Below are 26,983 nucleotides of genomic sequence, written 5' to 3'. Positions count from 1 at the left end.
CTGTCTTCCAAGTTTGAAAAATCATAATGGTTTTTGAATGTAGTTCTTCTGAATGATTTCTAGGTATTACTTAAGCCTATTTGGTTTTATGCTTTTACTATTTTTTGACATAGTTGGGGCACTTTGGCTTTTTTTCAAAATTAGCTAATGCACTCATTTTTACCCTTACTCAAGAAAGCCTCAGTAAGCTTATGAGCATGTTTTTAAAATTATTAACAAAGTTTTCTTAAATTATTGGTTTTTATTTGCAATTATTTCATGAAACTCACTGATGGAAGTAGTGCTATTCATAATGGTGCTTATGGTGCTGAATGTAAAGCACTGGTGTTTCAAAAATCTAGTTCATGGTTTATGTATTTTAGAACATCTCTTTCTGTTATAGGAATTAAAGTTTTTGTTATAGAGTATTTGGGCATCAGATTGACAAACTGATAAACACTGAATTTGCTGCAGTTTAAACTAGGCTGGAGTTTATTTGTCTCCAAAGTTTGGGGCCATCAACAATTAGAAAGGTAAGGTAATAAACAGTAAGAAGCTTTGTATTCCTTTGTAAAGGTGCCAATAATTCTAGATGCACTGTTCCGACTTTGATAATAATGGGAGTCATTCGGGTAGTTTTCTGAGTAATGGAAATAAAAGGCAAATAATTTACATTTCTACCTGGAGCGGCTATGTATGTCATGTTGGTTTTCAGTTAGTCATTCAAGGTGGAGACTTTGTTTGGAGCTTCTTTTGTTCAATTTCTCTGCTTCTGTTTGCTAATAGAACCATGCATGTCAGTTAGGGCTTCATGGTGGAAAGACAGCTGGAAAATTTATTTTGCCTTTGGAAGACATGCATAGTGGTCCTCTCAGAGTTTTATGGCAGAATGCAACCAGCAGACTCAGCTTGGAAAGCTGCAGGAAGGCACTTGGAAATCTGCCAGCAACCAGAACAATGTGATGGAGCATTTGCATGTATGATTTGGTAAAGGTGAGGAAGACCTCAAATCCAAAGAGCCAATAGAAGAACCCCCTTAGCAAGTTTTGAGAAGATTTGTAGCTCAGGTTAAGGTTCTGGGTGTAGGTTTGCTCGCTGAGCTGGAAGGTTTATTACCAGACGTTTTGTCATCCTTCTAAGTAACATCTTCAGTGGGCCTCTGGACGAAGCACTGCTGCAGATTCCTGCTTTCTATTTATAGGTTTGGATTTCTTTGGGTTGGTGATGTCATTTCCTGTGGTGATGTCATTTCTGGTTCTTTTTCTCAGGGGGTGCTAGATGGGTTCTAACTCGATGTGTTTGTTGATAGAATTCCGGTTGGAATGCCATGCTTCTAGAAGAACCCTCTCAGACTTTCACCTTGGAGGAATTGCTGGAACATTATGGAGAATTAACATAAATTCTAGCATATGGTGACATAGCTTTGGTTTGGTCCTAGGGAACATGAATAAACTTTCAAGGTTTCATAAGTTAAGGAATTTCGTAGAAGTATATAGGAAGGATGTGGAAGCTTTAGAGAGGTTGCAGAGGAGATTTACCAGGATGCTGTCTGCATTGGAGGGCATGTCTTATGAAGAAAAGTTGAGGGAGCTAGGGTTTTTCTCGTTGGAGTGAAGAAGGATGAGAGATGACTTGATAGAGGTGTACAAGATGTTGAGAGGCATAAATAGAGCAGCTAGCCAGAGACCTTTTCCCAGGGTGAAAATAGCTATCACAAAGGGGCATAATTTTAAGGTGATTGTAGGAAGGTTTTGGAGAGATGTCAGAATCACAGAAATCCTCCAGTGTGGAAACAGGCTATTTGGCCCAACAAGTCGACACTGACCCTCTGAAGATTAACCACTCAGATCCATTTCTCTACCCTTACCCCCTACTAATGCACCTAATCTACACATCCCTGAACACTATGGGCAATTTAATATGGCCATTATCCCTGACACATCATAGAACCCCTACAGTATGAAAACAGGCCCTTTGGCCCAACAAGTCCACATCGAACTTCTAAAGTGGAATCCACTCAGACCCATTCCACTATCCTATATTCACTCCTGACTAATGCACCTAACCTACACATCCCTGAACACTATGGGCAATTTAGCATGGCCAATTCACCTAACTTTGCCCTGTGGGAGGAAACTGGAGCACCTGGAGGAAACCCATGCAGACACGGGAAGAATGTGTAAACTCCACAGTCACCTGAGGCTGGAATCGAACCCAGGTCCCTGGTGCTGTGAGACAGGAGTGCTAATTACTGAGCCACTGGGCTGCCAGACGTAGTTTCTTTACACAGAGAGTGGTATGCACTGCCAACAGTAGTAGTGGAGTCAGATACATTGGGGACATTTAAGCAATTCTTGGATAGGCACATGGATGGTCGTAAAATGTAAGGTATGCAGGTTAGTTTGATCTGAGAGTAGGATAAAAGGTCGACATAACATCGAGGGCCAAAGAGTCTGTACTGCGCTAACTGTTCCATGTTCTATATAAAAAGTAGAACTTTATAATTCATTGTGTTAAGTTAATTATGTTTCCTTTGTTTGAGTCTTTTTGATATATAACAAAATTTGTTTGTGTTTGTAAATGTGAAAAAGGGTTCAATCGGTTAATTTCTGTGTATTTGAATTTCTTCTTTAAATGTTAACTGTCCCTATAATGAGTTTGTAACACTTTAATGATCAAAATGACTCTCAATCTGTTCATCTCCTAGTTAAAGAAGCACCGTGCCAACGGAGATTTCTGGAACTTGTTGTGTAGTGGCTCCTTCCTGGCCTCACCTTCACTCCAACCCTACAATTGCCACATGAACTTTCCACCACACTCACTGATCTTTCAATCTGGATTCCTATTGTTTGTTGTGACCCTGTTGTGTATGCTCACTCCCTCCCCTCTTTTATGTCCAGGCCCAGAAAAACAAAATGGTAATTAGTATCATAAGGCCTTAGAGCTGGACTTTCCTGTCAGTATCTCTCCTCAGAAGTTGCCTGTTACTACCTCAGGATTTGTGATAACAGTAACTTGTCCTGGGTTGGGAGCCTCTTGGGGTTGAAGCCTTGACACTCCTTCCCCCTCATTGAACGCAGAGTCGTAATTGATACCAAGGAGATGTTTGGAGTTGGTAATGGCAGATATTGAGCTTGTGTTTGTTTTTGTTTCTAGAGTCAGCAATGGTGAGACTGGAAGATGGAGACAATTTGTGTGATGGGAGAGTGGCGATTTTTCACAACTCCACTTGGGGAACAGTTTGCAGTGATTACTGGGACCTACAAGATGCACAGGTGGTGTGTCAGCAGCTCAACTGTGGGAGAGCAATCCGGGCCACCACTGGAGCATCCTTTGGACAGGGCAGTGGACCAATCTGGTTGGATGATGTGCTGTGTGATGGAACCGAGTCAAGTCTCGATCAGTGTGTTGCGACACACTGGGGTGAGCATAACTGTCAACACTACGAGGATGCTGGAGTTCAGTGTTCAGGTAATAGTCCACTAACGCATTGAGCATGCATATCATCGTCACATCTCCCAGTTGGATAGTATACGGTGAGTGAACTGTTGTAAAGTGAACCAATACCACAGCTCGTCAAGGTGTAATATCCATCAGATAGAATTAATAAGGCTTTAGCAAGGGAGTTCCATCCAATGTCTTCTGTAAATGAAAGTTTGGTAAAATATTCCAAACATTTTATTTTCAAATGGGCCATGGGTCTCTGTGCTATCTGACTCTAAGTATGGCAGCTTTTGGAAAGCTCCTTATAAAGAGGAATCACAATTCCTGACAACCTTCATTAGTCATTCAGAAAAGCTTGTGTGAATCATTTGAAATTTGGTATGATGTTAGTACAGATGTTTTGCAAAGAACAATATTGACCATTCTTCAGGGTATTACCGAGTAATATGCCATGTGGCTATTAGTGTCCATGGGAAATCTTTGAAGAACTTGACCTGAGGGTTAAAGCTACTTTGAATCATCTATCAGAAGAAGATCTGACGCCAAAGGAAAAGTATGATTTTTTTGAAAGCATAGATGAGGGCAAATTGTTAGTAGTAAGACCATAATAGATGACCTACAAAAGGCAAGCATTAGTCTGAATTTCTACTTCTGTACAAGGTCCTTCAATAAATCTTTAGAATGATTAATTAGCTGGCAAAAGTTCTGCCCATCTAGCAAACATTACTGAATCCTTAAGATAGCTCAAGCATGGTTCTGGAAATTACATCAGGAGAAGGAATTTCAAAGGATTGAGAACGTTAACTTTAGTAATAAGATTGAGTCTTATTTTCTCAATTTATTGCAGCATGATGGCCAAAAGCTCCAAGAAATTTGTCATGAGCAAATGAAGATGAGGAAAACATCTGCTATATCCAGTATTGCATACCAGGTTGTCACAGTGCTGTGCCAGTGGTGTGGTGATGAAACTATCATTTGAGAATAGGAAGCACTTTGCTGTTGTGCATGTTTTGCTAGTATACAACAAGAAGCTGGTGAATCTGGTCTCACTCCAGGCAGATATCTTTGGAACAATATACCAAGGTTCCATGGGAATCACAAGAATGAGTGAGATCCATGGAAGAAATTATTCCTAATTGTCAGGTAGAGGAGTAAAAGTGAAAGAGGAGTCAGAGCTATCAAAACACTGTTAAAGGAGGATGAAGGTTTTCGAATGGCATGCCGATATATAGAGTTTAATGAGAAATTTACACTAAGAATATCCAGTTCTTTAATTTTGTAATACTATTGCAATGTTTGGAAAATGAATGGTGAGGGAGAGTGCATGGAGATATATATTTATATTTGGAGAGAGAGAGAGAGAGAGATAGAGTCACCCCATTCAGTGGAAGGACAATCTGAAGCTTGGATTCGTGAGTGGATAATAAGCAAAGAAAGGTGCTGCCACAGTTTTTGTTAAAGTGATCAAAGCTATTGGAATCAAACATAATCAAACAGAAAACGCACAAGGTTATTACCAGCTCTTCAGACGGATATGAATGGGCTCATGGAATTGAGATGGCATATTAGCATGTATAGCAAATAAGTTAATGAACAGGAAAAGAAGAATAAGGGTAAATGAAGCATTTTGAAAATGACAGGCAGTAACTAGAGGAGAGCCACAAGGAACGGTGCTGGACACTCAGCTCTTTACCACATAAATTAATTACTCAAAGGGACAGAGAGTATTGATCCAAGTTTGTTGATAATGCAGAACTAAGTGGAGTGCAAGCTGTGGTTGGACACAATGAAGTTACAAAAAAATATAGATGTGTTAAATGAATGGCAGATGAACTATGATGTGGGCAAGTGTGAGATTATTCACTTAGTGCTAAGAATTGAAAAGCACAATACTTTTTAAAAGGTGCCAAACTTGTGAATATCGATGTTTTGAGGCATGAGTATACTTGTGAAGGGCCATTTAAACTTAACATACAGGTACAGCAAATAACTAATTATGAAAGCAAATGTCGCGTTGGTATTTATTATAAGAGGATTGGAGTATAAGAATAAAAAATCTTGCTGCAATTATTTGAGGCATTGGTGAGTCTGCATCATTGGTTGGTGTGCAGTTTTGGTCACCATGTTTAAGGAAAGGCATGTTTTATATTGGAGGCATAGAGTGAGGGTTCACTTGATTGTCTGTAGGATGAGAGGTTTGTCCTTTGATGCGAAAGGTGAAGGTAATCTCTATTCTCCAGATTTTAGAACAATGAGAGGTGATCTTACTGACACATTCAGAATTATGAAGGGACATGACAAGATTGACACTGAGAGATTGTGCAACTAGGGGAAAAACAATCTAGAGTATGGTCTCGTCTCAAAGTAAGAGGCCAATCACTGAGGACTGAGGTGAGGAGAAATTTCTTTACACAAAGAGGTGTGCCTCTGGATTTTTTTCATGCTAAAGGGTTGTGTATGTGCATCATTGAATATACTTAAAGCTGAGATAGGCAAGGTTTGAATCTTTCAGAGAAGAAACAGGGAGTAGGCAGGAAACTGGAGGTGAAACTGAAGATCAGGCATGATCATATTAAAAGCTAGTCACGTGGGACGTACAGTGTCTTTTTGTTCCTTTTGTTTAGTTCTTATATGATAAGAATATGTAATAGCATCATACTCGTGTCAAGATGATAGATTACTCAGTGAGTCTATTGCAATTACATGAAAGAAGATCTTTCAAAGATGGCAAGTAAACGCCACTAATTTAAGCAGGAGCAAGTCAAAAGCTGGACTGGTAACCTTCAATGTGCACAAAGAGATTTGCAATGTGCTGCAACATACTAAACCATTGACCATGGAACTCATCTGAGATAAGTACAAACATGTATTCACAGGATTAAGATTGGGAAATTCAACACCATGCATTATCTCCACACTCGGCCCATGAAAAGGCTGAGGTGAAGGTGAAAAATCACAAAGGCATCACAAAGAAATCAATCAAATCATGCATTGATATATATATAATGACAGTCCTTGAGTGGAGAGTCACACCTACTGAAGACATGGAAAAAATTCCAGTACGAATTTTAGTGTTATGTTGTATTCTTTCAATAGCAAATATTACTGAAAAAAAGAAATACAAACATTAAGAGTGAAAATAGTAAGATGAAACATCAAAAAACCAAACTCTATTTCAACAAGACTGCTAAACCATTGCCAGAGTTGAGAATGGGCAGCCAGTCAGAAAATAATAATTCAATAAATTCAACAAAAGCAGCCCAAGTGACAACTTGGAACCTTCATGGTACAATTTTCCCCTTGATTATACATGGTGAAAGTGAATGACCAGATGTATTGTAGCAACTGCAGGCACACACACCCTACTGTAGAACCTGTACATGCAGGGAAGTTATTTGGGTAGAACTGAGAAATAAGAAAGGGATGATCACCTTATTGGGATTGTATTATAGACCCCCTAATAGTAAGTGGGAAATTGAGAAACAAATTTGTAAGGTGATTTCAGTTATCTGTAAGAATAATAAGGTGGTTATGGCAGGAGATTATAACTTTCCAAATACAGACTGGAACTCTGGATGTGAGTTTGCTCACTGAGCTGGAAAGTTTGGTTTCAGACATTTTGTCACCATACTAGATAACATCATTAGTGAGGTGCTAGTGTTACATTCTGCTTCCTATTTATGTGTTGAGATTTCTTTTGGTTGGTGATGTTATTTCAGTTCTTTTTCTCAGGATTTTCTAGATGGTGTCCAAATCAATGTGTTTGTTGGTAGAGTTCTGGTTGGAATGCAGTGCTTCTAGGAATTCTTGTGCATGTCTCTGTTTGGATTGTCCTAGGATGAATGTGTTGTCCCAGTCAAAGTGGTGTCCTTCCTCGTCTGTATGTAAGGATACTAGTGAGAGTGAGTCATGTCTTTTTGTGACTAGTTGATGTTCATGTATCCTTGTGACTAGTTTTCTGCCTGTTTGTCCAATGTAACATTTATTATAATCCTTGCAAGGTATTTTGTAAATCTTTTTTGTCCGTGTCTCTGAAGCTGCTACGTTTTCTTAGCAGCATTAGAAACAACACTGAAAGACAGCAAACTCACAGAAGAAAATACAATCATATACAAATGCCTGTTCTCTATCCTGTGACCTCTATCATGAGGAGCACACTCTATTGGCAGAATTGTTAAACTTTGCCATGTTGCCATGTTATACACTTGGAACAATCTGAGGTTCTGTTACATGAATCACAGAAAGTTACCATTCAAGTACAGCATATGCTTAGGGAGGCAAATGGAATGCTGCTCTTTATTGTAAAAGGGATGGAATTTAAAGTTATGATGATTTGTACAGGGCACAGTTGCGATTACATTTAAAGTACCTCGTTCAGTTTCAGTTGCCTTATCGAAAAAGAAGAGATATTTGCAGTTGAAGCAGTATCGACAAGGTTACCTTGATAGTTTCCTGGAATGAGATGCTTATCTTATACATAAAGGTCAGACTGGTTTGACCTACATCCATTTGAGTTTTGCAGAATGAGAGGTGGAGTGGACTGAACAATATAGAGTCATAGAGATGTACAGTATGGAAACAGACCCTTCGGTCCAACCCGTCCATACCAATCTAGTCTCACCTGCCAGCACCCGGCCCATATCCCTCCAAACCCTTCCTATTCATATACCCATCCAAATGCCTCTTAAATGTTGCAATTGTACCAGCCTCCACCACATCCTCTGGCAGCTCATTCCATACACGCACCACCCTCTGCGTGAAAAAGTTGCCCCTTAGGTCTCTTTGATATCTTTTCCCTCTCACCCTAAACCTATGCCTTGTAGTTCTGGACTCCCCGACCCCAGGGGAAAGACTTTGTCTATTTATCCTATCCATGCCCCTCATAATTTTGTAAACCTCTATAAGGTCACCCCTCAGCTTCCGACGCTCCAGGGAGAACAGCCCCAGCCTGTTCAGCCTCTCCCTGTAGCTCAGATTCTCCAACCCTGGCAACTTCTTTGTAAATCTTTTTTGAACCCTTTCAAGTTTCACAACAATCTTTCCGTTAGGAAGGAGACCAGAATTGCATGCAATATTCCAACAGTGGCCTAACCAGTGTCCTGTACAGCTGCAACATGACCTCCCAATTCCTGTACTCAATACTCTGACCAATAAAGGAAAGCATACCAAACGCCTTCTTCACTATCCGATCTTCCTGCGACTCCACTTTCAAGGAGCTATGAACCTGCAGTCCAAGGTCTCTTTGTTCAGCAACACTCCCTAGGACCTTACCATTAAGTATATAAGTCCTGCTAAGATTTGCTTTCCCAAAATGCAGCACCTCGCATTTATCTGAATTAAACTCCATCTGCCACTTCTCAGCCCATTGGCCCATTTGGTCAAGATCATGTTGTAATCTGAGGTAACCCTCTTCGCTGTCCACTACACCTCCAATTTTGGTGTCATCTGCAAACTTACTAACTGTACCTCTTATGCTCGCATCCAAATCATTTATGTAAATGACAAAAAGTAGAGGACCCAGCACCGATCCTTGTGGCACTCCACTGGTCACAGGCCTCCAGTCTGAAAAACAACCCTCCACCACCACCCTCTGTCTTCTATCTTTGAGCCAGTTCTGTATCTAAATGGCTAGTTCTCCTTGTATTCCATGAGATCTAACCTTGCTAATCAGTCTCCCATGGGGAACCTTGTCGAATGCCTTACTGAAGTCCATATTGATCAAGTCTATCGCTCTGCCCTCATTGTTACTTCAAAAATTTTTCAAAATTCAAAGGTATGAATGCTAAAAGAATGGCTCCTCTTATGGGAATGATTAGAAATAAAGAGAACAGTTGGAAAACAAAGGTTTCTTCATTTAAGACTGTGATGAGGGGAATGGATTTTCTCTGATGGTTCTGAGTCTATGAAACTCTCTTGCCTCCAGAACAACAGAGAAAGGTTCATTGAAAGGTTTAAGGCAGATCGAGATAGATTTTTGACTAACAAGGGACTGAAGTGGTATTGGTAGTAGGGTGGAAAATGCAGTTGAGGTCATAGTCAGATCATTCTTGGACTCACTGATTGATGGGGCAGATTCAAGGTGCCAACCAGCCTACTTCAGCTACTAATTTGTATATTTGTATATTCATTTGTGTATAGAGGAGTTTGTGTGCATGTCTGTAGCAGTGTTTGTGTGACAGGTGTTATGGAGCAGGCCAGACCTCATCAACACATTTCAGGAAAGTAGCCTGGACTCGAACGTTGCTAGTTGTTATAAGCAGGTGTGAGCAGATATTCTAGGAGCGATGCAGCTGGTCAACCCACTTAGTTTTAAACAAAACAGAATTTATTGACAGGGTTACTGAATGAAACACAAATAAAAGACAACAGAATACAGAATAACTTAACCTATCTGGAAACCCAACAGATTATCCCAACTTAATGATGCTGGTCCAAATACTTGCAACAATCCCCATTAATGCCCCGGTGGGAAAAAAGAAAGATCAAACCAAGGGTCTTACATGAGAGATGCCAGAGAGGGAGAGGATCAGCATGGGCCTGCTGTTTTAGGTCCAGCAGCTTCACAACTGACTGCCCGCTAAAAAGAAACCAAATCCAAACCAGAGAAAAGCTGAGCTGGGAGAACTGACCACCCCCCTTTCATTGTACGTGTTTTTTAAACTTGAAAGGCGTTTTTCTGAGGCACTATCTGTTAGCTATAATCAAACTGGCCCTAAAACCATTCAAACTAAATCTACCAGAGTCTCTGTAGTTATGACCCCTCTGAAAAAGAAACCAAGAACAACATAACCTTGTTAAAGGCACAGCATCATAACATAGGAGTCAGGCTTGTGCCTGAGCATACCACTTTGCTTAAGTGCCAGTTCAGGCTGGCAGAGGAATAGACACCCAACTCGATGAAGGAAAAGCAGGCTGTGGAACCAGATAAATGTGAGTCTAGAGTTCTGGATGTGCAACGTTAAAAGAGATGAATTAAATTGAATTGAATGAGCTTTATTGTCACTTGTACTCAAATAAGTACAGTGAAAAGTTTATACATCACCAGTTACAGTGCCATCTTAGGTACAAAGGTACCTGGGTACAGCAAATTCCGTTACAAGATTTTAGAAAATAGAGAAATAAGAAGTCCAGCATTGAGCAGATAAAAGTTCAGACTAATGGTCTTTTAACCTGGACCATGCTGGCACCTAGTCTCCAGTTTGCATTGGGCCTTGGCTCCAGACTACACCAGGGTTCACCTCATAGTTCATGAGGCTGGGAGATCAGTCCGGAATCACCTCAAGACTTGGATGCCACATGCCAGGTGGCCATGCCAGGCCAAGAGCCTAAATGCTATGCCAGGAGTTGTCACGCAAGGCCGGGAGGCAGCCACACCACATCAGGCCAGAGGCTGCCTCACCACATCAGGACAAAAGGCCACCACACCAGGCTTGTTATGTCTGCATGCAGGCTATGAGTGGTCGGGGACTGGGAGTCATGAAAGCCTGGGAGAGAAGAAGGGAAAAGAACACAGAGAGGAGAAAAAGAGAAGAAAAAGAATAATAGGCAGAGCAGATGAGCTCTGGCTAAAGCGTCCTACACTGCCACTATCTTGGACCAGATTTAGATATTTAAGAGTCGAGGAAAGGGGGAGAAGATTGATGAAGTAATTCGGAACAGCTTTTATAGGCTGAGTATTGAGGTCAGGGAATTGAATGTGATAACTGCTCTCTGTATGTTTTTTGTTCAGTTCACAAAGTATGTGTTCTATTGCTGCTTTTCCAGGTCCACTGCCCCCCAGACTGCAAGAGGGCCTTCATGCGTGTTCAGGAAGAGTTGAAATTTACAAGAATTCCTCGTGGGGCACTGTTTGTGACCATGAGTGGGATATCATGGATGCCTCAGTTGTCTGCAGGCAGCTCAGGTGTGGGGTTGCTGTGTCTGTGAACAGCAGCTTTGGCCCAGGAGAAGATCCCATCTGGCTGGATAATTTTCGATGCATTGGGACCGAGGGCACCATCAATGAGTGCCCAAGAGAGCAGAGGAATATCAACAACTGCACACATAGTCAGGATGCTGGAGTTACTTGCTCAGGTCAGCAGTGATGCTGTGTGATGATGAAACATTTGCCTTGGTCATAGAATGCAAAACAGACCCATGTTCCTTTTTCTGGCAGTACTGAGTTAACTCACAGTGCCAGGATCCCAGGTTTGATTCCACTCTTGGGCAACTCTGTGTGGAGTTTGCACATTCTACCCCTGTCAGTGTGGGTTCCCTCTGGGTGCTCTGGTTTCTTCCCACAGTCCAAAGATGTGGAGGATTGGCCATGCTAAATTGCCCATAGTGTCCAGGGATATATTGGCTAGGTGAATAATCCATGGGAAATACAGGGTTACAGGGATAAGGTAAGCAGGTGGGTCTGAGTGGGATGCTCTTCAAAGGGTTATTGTAGATTTGAAGGGCCAAATGTAAAGATTATATGTTTTTCCAGTCTAATAATCAGGTCACTGAATGGCTCTTGCATTCTGATGCAATAGCCATGAGGGAATGGATGACCCCGTCCTGCTCCTGGGTAAAAGTCTCCAGGAACTGAATGTGTGATTTGTTCAAGAAACTTAATTATCTCTTCATGTTCATATGAAATAACCCATAAGAGGCTGAATGGCCTCCTCATGTTTCACAAAGAAGGAAGGGAACATTTATGGAAATTGAAACTGTAGTGGGTGAATGATCTAATCTTGTGTTTCCCTGACAGGACCTTTCCCCATCAGACTGGCCAATGGGAATAATGTGTGTTTGGGGAGAGTGGAGATCCTTTACAAGTCTACTTGGGGGACAGTCTGTGATGATGGTTGGAATCTCACCAATGGAGACGTTGTCTGCAGACAGCTGAACTGTGGGAAGGCCGAGTCCATAACTGGGGTTTATCATGGAGAAGGGGGCGGGGAGATCCTGCTCAGTGGGGTCAGATGTAATGGAACGGAACACTCACTGGACCAATGCTTTGCCAACCCACTCGGTGCCAATCACAGTGCTGGATGTCGACATGCTGGAGTCATCTGCTCAGGTGAATTAGCAGCTCTCACTGAGCTTGTATTAAAACAGTTTGGTGCTCCTCCACATCTGAAACTATGTCCTTTTCTTCCCAGTGCTCACTGATATACATTGAATTTTGGTCTGGCATTGTCTTGGTTTTAATATTCTCATCCTCCTTTCTGAATCCCTCCTGGTCTTGGTCTTCCTTATCTCTGTAATCTGCTCTTACTCCAAATTTTCATCCTAATGTTCAAATCCCTCTATGACCTACACCCCCTCCCTATTTCCATATCCCAGCACAGAACAACCTACTTACTTGGCACTCCACTTGAGAGCTTAAACATTCTCCCCCTCCATCAGCAATGCACAAGAGTAGCAAGTTAACAGTTGTCAAGATTCAAGACCACCTTCCAACCTCACAACCTTTGCCAGCAGGAGGGAGGGTGGCAACAGACACAGGGGAACACTGCCATGTACAAGTTGCTCATCATATCATCCTGACTTTGAAAAAATATTGGCTGTCCTTTCCTTTCAGTTGTACTCTAGAAATCTCTTCATAACTAGGTGGGTGTTAGCACATGGACTGCAGCAGTTTAATTAGGCAACCTGTCTATTATGAATAAACCTGAGGGACCTGACTGTGACAATGAGGGTTAGGATATAAATGTGGTGAGCGTGGACTGCAGATTGTTGAGCTGTGGAACACCTTGTTAGCTATGACAGATGTCTTCTGGGGACAGGGCATCAAAATTATCTGGTTGATGTAGTTAAGAATCAATGTACATCACAGATTAGTTAAGGTTAACAGATTTCATTCACTAATGACTGATAAGTGAATTGGATGGACCTTTACAGTAATCAACAATGGTTTAATGGTTACTATTACTGAGACTAACTTTTCATTCCAGATTAAATAAAATGGAGTTTAAATTCTACAAGTTGCCATTGTGTGATTTTTAACCTATGTACTTAGAACATTAGCTTGGGTCTTTAGAAACATTACCATTATGCTGCCATTTACTTAGCTTTAAAAATGCATGTTTCCACATCCCAAATTAGTTTACTGTATTATTCAAAGTTCCCCAACTCTTTTGCAGGTCCAGTGCCTATACGGCTGGTGAATGGTACCAACATGTGCTCAGGGAGAGTTGAAGTCTATCGCAAACACATCTGGGGGACAGTCTGTGATAATGGTTGGACTATAAACGCAGCACAGGTTGTCTGCAGAATGTTGAACTGTGGGAGTGCCCTGTTAGCACCAACAGACTCCCAATATGGAGAGGGGGCTGGGGCAATCTGGTTGGATGATGTGTGGTGTAATGGGTCAGAGTTTGCTCTTGATCAGTGTTCTGCCAAGTCATGGGTGCATAATAACTGCACACATAAGAAGGATGCTGGAGTTACCTGTTCAGGTAAGTGGAGTTATCTGTTAGTTCTTTCACAAGGGAGACAACCAAACCAAATCAGTCTTTCACCTCCATATTCAAACACAGTAAAATTAAAACCTTCAAAGATCCTCAAATGATTCTCAAAATCCCAAATGTCCTCACCAAATTTTTGAATAAGCAATCCCAGACTTTGCAAATAATCAAAACTTGACATTGGTTTGTAGCTTAAACAAAAGGCATAGCGATTTATTAATAACATACAGGTAGAAGATCCTTTATCCGAAATGCTTGGGACTAGCTGTTTTTTCAGAATTTGAAATTTTTTGGTTTTCAGAATTGTGACAGTTTCATGGTGAAATTTTTAAAAATCTTACCGGAGGAGCAGACATCTAAGTAAGAATGTGCTTGGCTATCCCACCCCCCATGTTACATCTGAGTGACACGCATTGAGTGGGTGCTGACTTGAGCTAACTGTTTGCTCACCAAACAACCTTGTTAATCAGAAAAAAACTTCCAGATTTCAGAGGTTTTCAGTTTTTGGATGTTTAGATAAAGGATCTTCTACCTGTAGCAACTTCAGGAGAGCAAAATTAAACAGGAAAATAATCTGGTTGAACAATGGAATGAACCCAGAAACCTTTGCTTTCAGCCCCATTCACACAGTAGATGGACAAATAAACACAGTTAAGGGATAAATAAAAGATAACAAAAGTGGCCAGATTGCTTAAATGGTTTTCACAATGCATTGTTCCCAGGCAACAATCATGTTTTCTTGGTTGATTTTGTGAAGGTGTCAATCAGGGTCACACTTACAGTTCTCTCAGATAAATGCAGTAATACGTATAACTTTGTTTTGTATTCTCTGAACTTTCCAAGCAATGCTCATGGGAAGTTAGGCAGGGAGCTTTCACATCTTTGTTAGCATCAACAGTTAGATTCGTTTTCATAGAAAGCACAATCAAACTCTGACTGCTCCCTGACGGACTGAGTGTCTCCTCCGCAAGGTCCCAGTTACCATTCAAATTCTGCCATTTGCTTGAGCATGTGGTATTTTATGGACTTGCCGGAACCAATTCCACTGACCTCATTCAAAGCCAACTTGTGCTTTCTATTCAAATAAAATGCTCTTCCTCGGTGCTGAAATATCTGCAGAACCTTTTAACCAGGAACCAATCTGTAATTAACTTCCAGGTGTGGCTCACGAGTAATCAAAAGCTTGTTTGGTTTGATTTCCTTTTAACAGAAGCTGTTACACAAAGTTCAAAAATCAACTTTAGTTCACAGTTCCCAACTCCAAATTAAAATTGATTAAAAGAATAAAGTAAAAATAATTAAAAATCAGTGGGGGCTCTAACACAGTCTATCTCCATTTACAATTTATCACTTATCTGGTACGCAGACAAAAGCTTATCTTTTATTTCTTTCTTAATGCACAATTTCAAGGATGTGAATGCGTTAGACAGGGTGCAGAAATGATTTGCAATATGATTTTAAGAGTAAGGGACTTCCGTTACAGTGAGATTGGAGAAGACCACTTGTTCTCCTTAGAGAAGAAAGGGTGAAGAGGAATTTTGGCCATAGTATTCAAAATCATGAAGGGTTTGGATAGAGTAGATAGAGAGACCTGTTCCCTTTGCATGTGGCTTCTGAACCAGAGGACATTGAATTAAGGTGATTGCTAAAATTACCAAAGAGGTGATGCTTTTCTATATGGTGAATGATTTGCAATGTAGTACCTGACAGTTTGATGAAAACACTTTCAATCATAACTTGCAAAAGAGATTAGGAAAATCATCTGAAGAGAAAAATAAGTTGTAGGGAAAGAGTAGGAGAGTGGGACTAGCTGAATTGTTATTATAGGTAAATGGCTTCTTCTGTGTTGTAAATACTCTATAATTTTATTATTCGGTCTTGGGGCTAGGAAATTGAGCTTGTGGGGATCTTCCATCTTTCCAACTTTTAATAGAAGAAAATGTTAACTTATTTGGAATTGGGTGTTAAGACAAACAGTGAGACAAGTCAGAGACATTGTTCCCATCTCTATTCTAGGTCCAGTACCCATCCGGCTGGTGAATGGGACCAACATGTGTTCTGGGAGAGTTGAAGTCTACCGGAACTCCATTTGGGGTACTGTCTGTGACAATGGCTGGGATATAAATGCAGCAAATGTTATTTGCAGAGTACTGAACTGTGGGACAGCTCTTGCAGCACAGTCTGGAGCCTACTATGGAGAGGGCACTGGTAACATCTGGATTCAGAGAGTGAAGTGTCTTGGAATAGAGCCTACCCTCGATCAGTGCTCTTTCAATCCTGGGGTGATAAAGAACTGCCAACACAGCCAGGATGCTGGAGTTATCTGTTCAGGTGAATGGACACCCTTGACGTTCTTCTGCTTATTCCCCTCACCTTTATGATCTCTTCCAGTCGACCCCCACTCTCATATCATACTCATATGCATTATATGCTACCCAGTCTAGTTCCATTCTCCTTTCACTCCCTGCACCCAATATCCTACCCAGTCTGTTTGTACTTACATGTTTTTTAATATTCTAATCAGTTGAATCCCACTCTCCTAATCACTTCTGCACCCTTTAATGTCCCACTGATTCTAATCATACCCACCTGTTCAATAATACCCTTAACAGAGTCATAGAGATGTACAGCATGGAAACAGACCCTTTGGTCCAACCTGTCCATGCTGACCAGATATCCCAACCCAATCTAGCCCCACCTGTCAGCACCTGGCCCATATCCCTTCAAACCCTTCCTATTCATATACCCAGCCAGATGCCTTTTAAATGTTGCAACTCTACCAGCCTCCACCATTTCCTCTGGCAGCTCATTCCATTCGCGTACCACCTCCTGTGTGAAAAAGTTGCCCCTTAGGTCTCTTTTATATCTTTCCCCTCTGACCCTAAACCTATGCCCGGTAGTTCTGGACTCCCTGACCCCAGGGAAAAGACTTTGCCTATTTACCCTATCCATGCTCCTCATAATTTTGAAAACCTCTATAAGGTCACCCCTCAGCCTCCGACGCTCCAGGGAAAACAGCCACAGCCTGTTCAGCCTCTCCCTATTGCTCAAACCTACCAACCCTGGCAACTTTCTTGTAAATCTTTTCTGAACCCTTTCAAGTTTCACAACAACTTTCCGATAGGAAGGAGACCAGAATTGCACGCAATATTCCAACAGTGGCCTAACCAATGTCCTGTACAGCCGCAACATGACCTCCCAACTCCTGTACTAAATACTCTGACCAATAAAGGAAAGCACACCTTCTTCACTATCCTACCTATCTGTGACTCCACTTTCAAGGAGCTATGAAGCTGCACTCCAAGGTTTCTATGTTCAGGAACACTCCATAGGACCTTACCATTAAGTGTATAAGTCCTGCTAAGATTTGCTTTCCAAAAACGTAGTACCTCGCATTTACCTGAATTAAACTCCACCTACCACTTCTCAGCCCATTGGCCCATCTGGTCCAGATCCTGTTGAAACCGGGGTAACCCTCTTCGCTTTCCACTACACCTCCAATTTTGGTGTCATCTGCAAACTTACTAACTGTACCTCTTCTGCTCGCATCCAAATCATTTATGTAAATGACAAAAGGTAGAGGACCCAGCACCGATCCTTGTGGCACTCCACTGGTCACAGGCCTCCATTCTGAAAAACAACCTTCCACCACCACCCTCTGTCTTCTACCTTTGAGCCAGTTCTGTATCCAAATGGCTAGTTCTCCCTGTGTTCCATGAGATCTAACCTTGCTAACCAGTCTCCCATGGGGAACCTTGTCGAATGCCTTAGTGAAGTCCATAGAGATCACATTTACCGCTCTGCCCTCATCAATCCTCTTTGTTACTTCTTCAAAAAACTCAATCAAGTTTGTGAGACATGATTTCCCATGCACAAAGCCATGTTGACTTTCCCGAATCAGTCCTTGCCTTTCCAAATATATGTACATCATGTCCTTCAGGAGTCCCTCCAACAACTTGTCCACCACCGATGTCAGGCTCACTGGTCTATAGTTCCCTGGCTTGTCCTTACCACCCTTCTTAAACAGTGGCACCATGTTAGGCAACCTCCAGTCTTCTGGCACCTCACCTGTAACTATCGATATATCAGCAAGAGGCCCAGCAATCACTTCTCTAGCTTCCCACAGAGTTCTCGGGTACACCTGATCAGGTCCTGGGGATTTATCCACCTTTACCTGTTTCAAGACATCCAGCACTTCCTCCTCTGTATAATCTGGACATTTTGCAAGATGTCACCATCTATTTCCCTACAGTCAATATCTTCCATATCCTTTTCCACAGTAAATACTGATGCAAAATACTCATTTAGTATCTCCCTCCTTTTCTGCGTCTTCTCGAATTTTTCTCTCTCTAACTTTTTTCATTCATTCATGAAATGTGGGCATCTCTGGCTAGGCCAGCATTTTTTGCCCATCCCTAATTGTCCAGAGGACAATTAAGAGTCAACACATTGCTGTGGGTATGAAGTTACATATAGGCCAGACCAGGTAAGGATGGCAGTTTTCAAGGGACACTAGCAAAATCAAATGGGTTTAGCTAATCATGGACAACTGTTTCATGGTTATCGGTACTCTTAATTCCAGATTTTTATTGCAGTCAAATTCCACCATCTGCTATCTGAACCCAGGTCCTGGGAAAATTACCTGGGTCACCTGATTAATGGTCTAGCAATTCTAATACTGGGCCATCATCTCACCCATACTAAATCTGAATCTATGCTTCCATTTTTGCTTCCTTTTTAAAGGTTTACCATGTAGTGTATTATGATGTGATGTTAAACCTACATCTGGTTTTCCAAATGTGGCCTACCCTGTGGTATAAATTCAGTTGACTGGGAACAGTTTTCAGTCCCTATGAAAAATTCAGACACCAAACCCAGTGGAAGTGGTGGTAATCCCAAAACAATTTAACATGTTCCCACCTCTTTTCAGGTCCGGTGCCTGTACGACTGATGAATGGCACTAACCTGTGCTCTGGAAGGGTTGAAGTCTATCATAACTCCATCTGGGGAACTGTCTGTGGCAATGGCTGGGATATGAATGCAGCCAGTGTGCTCTGTAGAATGTTGAACTGTGGGACAGCCCTTTTATCATGGACTGAAGCTGTCTATGGACAAGGGTCTGGGAATATCTGGTTGGATGACTTCAGATGCAATGGGACAGAGTCTACCATTGATCAGTGTTCTGCCAGTCCATGGGGGGTGAATAACTGCACCCACAGCCAGGATGCTGGAGTAACCTGCTCAGGTGAGTGCAAATACCAGTTCCTTACATCTATTGATTCTTTTGCCATGCATTTTTGATGAGAGAGATTCATTAAACGTATTTGTCATGACTACAGGCCTGTGGGGAGAGTGATAATCTAGACTGGCATTGATGTAGGGATATGGAGAGAGAACTGGGACAATGGAATTAGGTTGTTATTGAAACCAAATTACAGGATGAGTGCAAAATCTTCGGAATGACTTGGGAGTGAGATTGGAGTTTGTGGGCACAATAGAACATTGTGCGGCACAGTGGCACAGTGGTTAGCACTGCTGCCTCACAGCGCCAGAGACCCGGGTTCAATTCCCGCCTCAGGCGACTGACTGTGTGGAGTTTGCACGTTCTCCCCGTGTCTGCGTGGGTTTCCTCCGGGTGCTCCGGTTTCCTCCCACAGTCCAAAGATGTGCAGGTCAGGTGAATTGGCCATGCTAAATTGCCCGTAGTGTTAGGTAAGGGGTAAATGTAGAGGTATGGGTGGGTTGCGCTTCGGCGGGGCGGTGTGGACTTGTTGGGCCGAAGGGCCTGTTTCCACACTGTATGTATGTAATCTAATCTAAACATGAGGTCAGTTTGAGGTTGAGACTTCTTTTCAGAAAGATGAGAGCAAGTATTTTGGATTATTTACAGAATTATAAGGAGTATTGAGCGTGGTTAGTTAGTTTTGGATTAAAACTGGGCAGTAACATTAATACAAAGCGATGGGGTGAAGTATGGCAGGGAGGTTATATGAGATTTATACAGGTTTGTGATGAAGAGTAGTAGAGTGAGACTAGTTTCAGGAGTAATATTTGGATGAGAAGATGATGTAGGTCAGTGAAATTAACAAGAGGAACATGTTGCAATTATATAATTCTTACAACATCTTAAGATACCCCAAGATGCTTTAGCATTCTCAATCAAGATTCTATGTCAGAATGAATAACTGGATATTAGTGCAGTTGACGAAAGTTTGCCAAAGTGATAGCTTTTAAACAGAAGTCTGAAAGGAACAATTGGCTAGAGAGATGAAGGGATGTAGGGAGGGAATGCTGTTGTTCAGCACTGAAACATCTGAAGGTCTAGTAACCAATTGTAGAGCAATTAAAATGAAGGATATGAAAGCGACCTCATTTGGAAAAGCACAAAGTCCCGGAGGACTGTAGATTGGAAAATGTTACAGACAGAGAAAGTGAGTGAGGCCTGTGGATCAATTTGAGCACAAGGATGAGAATTGTAGGTTTGATAGAGGCTGCACAGATGGTAAGTGGGATCCAGGACCATGGTAAGATTTGAACAGTAGTACAGGAATTACTGAGCTGAATGAAGTTACAGAACAAAGAAGCTGGTGAGGGCCATGGAGGAATTGGAATGTAAGAATAAGAATAGTCGGTGTGGAGAAGGTTAAAGAGGATGAGATTTGTAGCTCTGAAGGAGGTTACAGATGTAGAGAGAAATGCTCTATTGCTGTGGAGGGTTCTTGATATGATGATGGGAATTTTAAAGGTGAGACAAGGCTGAACAAGGAGGTCAGTGAATATTGGTAAATGGAATCTGGTGTGAGTTAGGGTACAAAGTTTTAGATAGCTTGTTGACTGCAGAGGGTGGTAGATAGGAGGATAGCCAGTCATCAAGGGAGGTTACAAAGGGAACATTCATATTTTCAGCAGCATTTGAGCAAAGGCAAGTGAGGAGATGTTGTGTTCAGAAGTGAGGTGCACTTAATCTTCCATATAATGAGGACTTGATATTCATTTCAGGGTCAGTCAGTATTCTGAGGCTTTTTTTTGTATGAAACAGGAGAGACTTAGGGCCGACTTAACGGAAGTGTAGCAAAACATTCAATAACAGAGCAGTCTTTTCAACCACAGGATAGTGACAATCTGGAATTCCTGTCAGAAAGCATGTTGGGGGCAAAAATCTTTGTTGCTTTTAAAAATACTTGAAAATGCACTTGTCATGCTATAAATGGCATGGTACAGAATAAGAGTTGGAAAGTGACATTCTCGTTTTATTGTCAACAGATATAAGACATGATGGGCTAAATGGCTTCTTTAACTCATAAATTTCAAACATTCTATCAAAATATTGCACAAAGAGAAATGAGTCCAGTAATGTGTGACGGAACCTGTGGCCGTCTTCAGTCTTGCCAATATTTAATTGTAAGAAATTTTGGTTCATTCAGAACTAGATGTTGGACCAACAGTCTAACAGTTAAAGAACATGTTCTCATCCTTGTTCCAGGTCCAGTACCCATCAGGTTGGTGAATGGGGCCAGCATATGTTCTGGGAGAGTTGAAGTCTACCGTAACTCTGTCTGGGGAACTGTCTGCAACATTGGCTGGGATACAAATGAAGCAAATGTTGTCTGCAGAGCATTGAATTGTGGGACACCCCAGTCAACACAGATGGGAGCTCGCTATGAAGAGGGGATTGAGAACATCTGGATTCAGGGTGTGAAGTGTCTCGGGACAGAGCCAGCCCTCGATCAGTGTTTGGGTAGCCCCCAGGGAATGAAGAACTGCACGCATAGCCAGGCTGCTGGAGTAGTCTGTACAGGTCAGTGAGCATGCTCAGCATGCTACTCACTTGCCTACTCCCCATACACTTTATTCTCCCAACCAATCTAAACCCACCACCCTGCTCACTCCTCACATCTTTAATACACCCAACCTAATTCTCTGTACTCTCCCATATCCTATGCGGTGTAATTGTACTCTCTGGCTCACTTACCTTTTCTCTGACTCAGTAATCTCTCAGATATCTCTTTAACTTTCTGTCTATAACTAATCCATCGGCATTGGAGTAGTATATTGTATATTTATCTTTCTGACAATTAAATACTTAGCATACAAGGTCAAGTGTTAGAAAATAGGGTTAAGTACAGTATGGATATTTGATAATTGGTACAGACACATTAGGCCAGAGGGTCTCTTTCCAGCTGTAAACATTCTGTGACTCTATGACTCTAATATGATGTCAAACTCTGTCCCTAATTCTCCAATTGTTGCCTAACCGAGTGTACTGGTTCAGTCGATTGAATGCAGTTTTGAACCACAGTGGAAAATCCAGGCATGGAGCTCATTTGAAGTGCCGATAATTCTAGACTAGTAGATTTACGTTCTTATCTCTATTCTAGGTCCAGTACCTGTGCGGCTGGTAAATGGTACCGACCTGTGCTCTGGGAGAGTTGAGGTTTATCGTAACTCCGTCTGGGGTACTATTTGTGACACTGGCTGGAATGAAACTGCAGCAAATGTGGTCTGCAGAGTGTTGAATTGTGGAACGGTCCGGTCAGTGCACACTGGAGCCTACTTTGGAGAAGGAAATGGAGTTATCTGGTTTGATGATGTGAGTTGTAATGGGACAGAGCCTGCGCTTGATCAGTGCTCTGTCAATCCACAGGTGGGAAAAAACTGCACACACAGGAAAGATGCTGGAGTTACGTGTTCAGGTAAGTGCTTTTTATTTGTGAGCTGACTTCCACTATCTGATTGTTACATCAATGGATCCCTTTTTAGAGATGAGAATTTGCTAAACTTTCAAGAACTGGAGCAGCTTATACTATACAGATGTTAACTAAGCAATTACCAATGCAGCCATACATTGCAAGTCTCAGTGAGCAATCCTGCCTCTGTGTTTATGGTGGGGACAGGTTTATTGGTGAGCAAGGTAAGATAATTTGGCCTTGGGTGTTGCTTTGAGCAACTTCTGCAGCATGTAGTATACTGGAGCTGAGATGATTAGTTTCTGATAGCCACAATCGCTTGCCTTTATTGGAGTGAAAACTCCACATAATGGAGAGTTTTCCACCCATTCCCATCACAGTGCTATCACCAGGAGATTTTCAGGATTTGAGATCTTTATATCCAGTGAGACTAGCCATTGTTTAATATAACTTGAATTGGTTGAATATTGCCAACACTAGTGGTGGGTCCTCAGAAGATAGCTTCAACAGATTGGCATTTTTAAGCTTCTACATTTGAGAGTATACTATCTCAGTTTATGCATCCTGTCCTCATAATTTAATTCTTTTAGACCCAGTATCATTCTGGTGAATCTGTGCTGCATTCCCTTCAAGGCCAATATATGATTAGATTCCCTACAGTATGAAAACAGGCCCTTTGGCCCAACAAGTCCACACCGAGCCTCCGAAGAGGAACCCACCCAGACCCATTCCCCTCCCCTATGTTTACCCCTGACTAATGCACCTAACACTATGGACAATTTAGCAAGGCCAATTTACCTAACCTGCACATCTTTTGGATTGTGGGAGGAAACCGGAGCACCTGGAGGGAACCCACGCAGACACAGGGAGAACGTGTGAACTCCACACAATCGCCTGAGGCTGGAATCGAACTCAGGTCCTTGACGCTGTATTGCTAACACTGAGCCACTGTGCCGCCCCTATCATTTCTGTGCTGACCTAAACACAGTTATTCCAGATGCAGTCTAACCAAAGTTCTGTACAGCCACAACTTAATATCTATTACTTGAGGAACTAGGCCCTTTTGATCTCTTTTTGGTGTTACACTGACTCTTAGTGATTTGTGTAACATTGTTTTCTTGTCTGTTGTTTTCAATCTCTTTTCTGCATTGTCCTTAGTCAATAATTAACCCTCAGCCATCATCTCTACAACAGATGATGTGGTCATTGTCACAGTTGTTTGTGAGAACTTGCAGCGTACAACTTGACTGCCATGTTTCCTACATTAGAACAGTGACTACATCTCATAGGTACTATTTTAGATATAAAGCACTTTGAGACCTCATAAGATGGTGAAAGGTACTATGTAAATGTAAACCTTTTTAAAATTTCATACTTCATCTGAATACCTGTCCTAAATTCATTTTATTATGTATCATTCTTCAATTCTCCATCATATTCCAGGTCCAATACCAATACGGCTGGTGAATGGAACCAATAAGTTCTCTGGGAGAGTTGAGATCTTTCACAACTCAGCCTGGGGAACTGTGTGCAATAATGGCTGGGATGTAAATGCAGCAAATGTCGTCTGTAGAATGTTGAATTATGGGATTGCCGCGTCAGGACAGACCAGAGCCAACTATGTAGATGGTACTGGAGACATCTGGCTGAGTGATGTGAAATGTTCGGGGATGGAGTCTGCTCTTGATCAGTGCTCCAGAAGTCCGATTGGGGTGAATAACTGCACACATGGCCAGGATGTTGGAGTCATTTGCTCTGGTACTTCAAACTTTATTTCTAATGAATCTTGGAGAGGGGAATACAACTGCTCAGATATCTATGGTCCAGAGATTTGTGGCATGACCCTGCAAGGAATTCGTGATTTGGAGACGCTGGTGTTGGACTGGGGTGTACAAACTTAATACTCCCACAACACCAGGTTATAGTGCAACAGGTTTATTTGGAAGCACTAGCTTTCGGAGCACTGCTCCTTCAGGTGGTTGTGTGAAGGAGCAGCACTCCAAAAGCGACTCCTTCCAAATAAATCTGTTGGACCAAAACCTGGTGTTGTGTGATTTTTAACTTTGCAAGGAATTCTGCTTAGATCTGACTTAATTTCACGAATTTGTGGGGCACATTTGGAATCAGCAGCCAAGAACATTCAAAATAAAACTGAAAATTCTTGGCATATTCAGCAGGTCAGGCAGCATCTTAGGAGAGAAAATCTGTGTTTTTGTTTCAGGTTCATGACCCTTCTTCCGTCCGCACATGCTGCCTGACACTGCTGAGCACTCACAGACACTTCTGTTTATATTTCAGATTTCCAGTATTAGCAGTATTTTATTTTGTGTTGTAGCCAAGATATTCAATTCAATTACAAGTATCATGGTTCAAATTAGTATCTTTCCTGCACTCAGTACCACATTGGATGAGAACAGACAACAGAGCAGGCCAGGGATGGAACTTGGGTTCAGTTAATAACAAATTGCATTTATACATGGCTTTAAAAATGAACCAGGGAACACTATAGGAATGATTATCAGTATTGGGGTAGAAGGGTGTTGTACTGGTGGTTTGTGCTTCACTTGAACCATCTGGCACCAGTGTCTTGGTGAATCAAATAACTAGAACAATAAAAAATGAGCATTAAACTAAATGAGAGGGTTTAATAAATGATCTCAGACTAAAAGATTCCCTAATCATAACATTCAGCATTCAGTTTGAAAGTGAGAAATGTGAGTCAAAAATATTTGTGCTCAACTGAAATCAGAGTAATTACAGAACAATGAAGGCAGAGCTGACTGTGTTGGACTGAAAAAAAGAGTTTAGCAGACAAGACAATTAAGGAACCATCACAAACTTTTAAGAAAATAGATCATGACTCACAGCAAAGATATATGCCAATGAGGAAGAAGTGCATCCAAGAAGGGAATAAAGTGACCAAAATTAACAAACAGAGGTAAGGATAGTATCAAATTGAAAGAAAAAACATACAACATGACGAAGGTTTGTGGTGGTCCAGAAGAGTGGAAAAGGTTTAAAGGCCAACAAAAGATGACTAAAATAAAATAGAAAGAGAAAATATATGATAAGGGCAAACTAGCACGTGACATAAAATGGACAGGAAGAGCTTCTTTAAAGTTATAAAATGAAAGACATCAAAATGCACACAAGCTCCTTAGAGAATGATGCTGGGGAAATAATAATGGGAAATGAGGAAATAGCAGAGGAGTTATTAAATATTGAGCAACATGGGAAAGAACATGAATAGCATTGCAAAGATATTAAATAACCAAGGTGCTAAAGGAAAGACAAAATAAACACAATGACTATCACTTTAGAAGAAGTACCCAGGAAACTAATGTAGCTAAAGAATGATAAGTCTTTGAACCAAATAGGTTGCATCTTAGTATATTAAAGGAAGTAGCTGCAGAGATATTGGATAGGTCGTGGTTCTATTTGCAGAGCTGGGAATTTGTGTTGCAGACATTTCATCCCCTGTCTAGGTGACATCCTCAGTGCTTGGGAGCCTCCTGTGAAGCGCTTCTGTGTTGTTTCCTACGGCATTTATAGTGGTTTGTCTCTGCCGCTTCCGGTTGTCAGTTCCAGCTGTCCGCTGCAGTGGCCGGTATATTGGGTCCAGGTCGATGTGTTTGTTGATAGAATCTGTGGATGAGTGCCATGCCTCTAGGAATTCCCTGGCTATTCTCTGTTTGGCTTGTCCTATAATAGTAGTGTTGTCCCAGTCGAACTCATGTTTCTTGTCATCTGCGTGTGTGGCTACTAAGGATAGCTGGTCATGTCGTTTCATGGCTAGTTGCTGTTCATGCATACAGATCGTTAGCTGTCTTCCTGTTTGTCCTGTATGAGCAAAACTAACGTAGTGTACAAAATCCCATGCAAGGACTGCACAAAACACTACATAGGACAAACACTTACCACACTTTTCGAAGAGACCATTACACACACACCAAGCACCATCAATCACATTACCAACGAAAACATCATGAAGCTAGTGGACCTGTGCCTCACCACCCACTTCACCTTCAGCAACATAATCTACAAACAAACCAACGGCACACCGATGGGATCTCCACTATCAGGATTCATAGCAGAAGCGGTAATGCAAAGACTAGAACAAACAGCCCTACCAACCATCAAACCAAAAATTTGGGTCCGCTACATAGATGACACCTTTGTCATCACAAAACGAAACAAGATAGAAGAGACATTTAACGTCATCAACAACACCCTCACAGGCATAAAGTTCACCAAGGAGGAAGAAACCCACAACAAACTCGCATTCCTGGACGTCACAGTCGAAAGAAAGGACAACGGAGAACTACAAACCTCGTATACAGAAAACCGACAAACACTGACCAAATACTTAACTACACTAGCAACCATCCCAACACACACAAACGAAGCTGTATCAGAATGCTATACCAATGAGCCACC

General features: G+C 41.7%; 2 protein-coding genes across 2 annotated transcripts in view; both read left to right on the top strand.

The window, feature by feature from the left end:
- LOC122547957 (scavenger receptor cysteine-rich domain-containing protein DMBT1-like) overlaps nt 1–12,561 on the top strand; it is a 260,153-nt gene extending 247,592 nt beyond the window's left edge. Inside the window, exons 7-9 of the mRNA XM_087979832.1 lie at nt 3,136–3,450; nt 11,188–11,496; nt 12,158–12,561. Of these exons, the coding sequence (XP_087835958.1) occupies nt 3,136–3,450; nt 11,188–11,496; nt 12,158–12,561 (1,028 nt within the window). The remainder of the gene's footprint in view (nt 1–3,135; nt 3,451–11,187; nt 11,497–12,157) is intronic.
- The window catches only part of LOC122546924 (scavenger receptor cysteine-rich domain-containing protein DMBT1-like), an 84,029-nt gene continuing 69,398 nt past the window's right edge, over nt 12,353–26,983 (top strand). Inside the window, exons 1-7 of the mRNA XM_087980118.1 lie at nt 12,353–12,469; nt 13,536–13,850; nt 15,876–16,190; nt 18,790–19,104; nt 21,343–21,657; nt 22,238–22,552; nt 23,990–24,304. Coding sequence (XP_087836244.1) covers nt 13,571–13,850; nt 15,876–16,190; nt 18,790–19,104; nt 21,343–21,657; nt 22,238–22,552; nt 23,990–24,304 — 1,855 coding nt within the window. The 5' untranslated portion in view covers nt 12,353–12,469; nt 13,536–13,570. The remainder of the gene's footprint in view (nt 12,470–13,535; nt 13,851–15,875; nt 16,191–18,789; nt 19,105–21,342; nt 21,658–22,237; nt 22,553–23,989; nt 24,305–26,983) is intronic.

Source organism: Chiloscyllium plagiosum, unplaced genomic scaffold (assembly GCF_037043375.1).
Source record: "Chiloscyllium plagiosum isolate Xiang-an unplaced genomic scaffold, Cpla_swu_hap1 HiC_scaffold_36, whole genome shotgun sequence".
NCBI lineage: Eukaryota > Metazoa > Chordata > Chondrichthyes > Orectolobiformes > Hemiscylliidae > Chiloscyllium > Chiloscyllium plagiosum.
The sequence above is the reverse complement of the archived record's forward strand: the minus strand, read 5'-3'. Positions and strand labels throughout refer to the sequence as shown.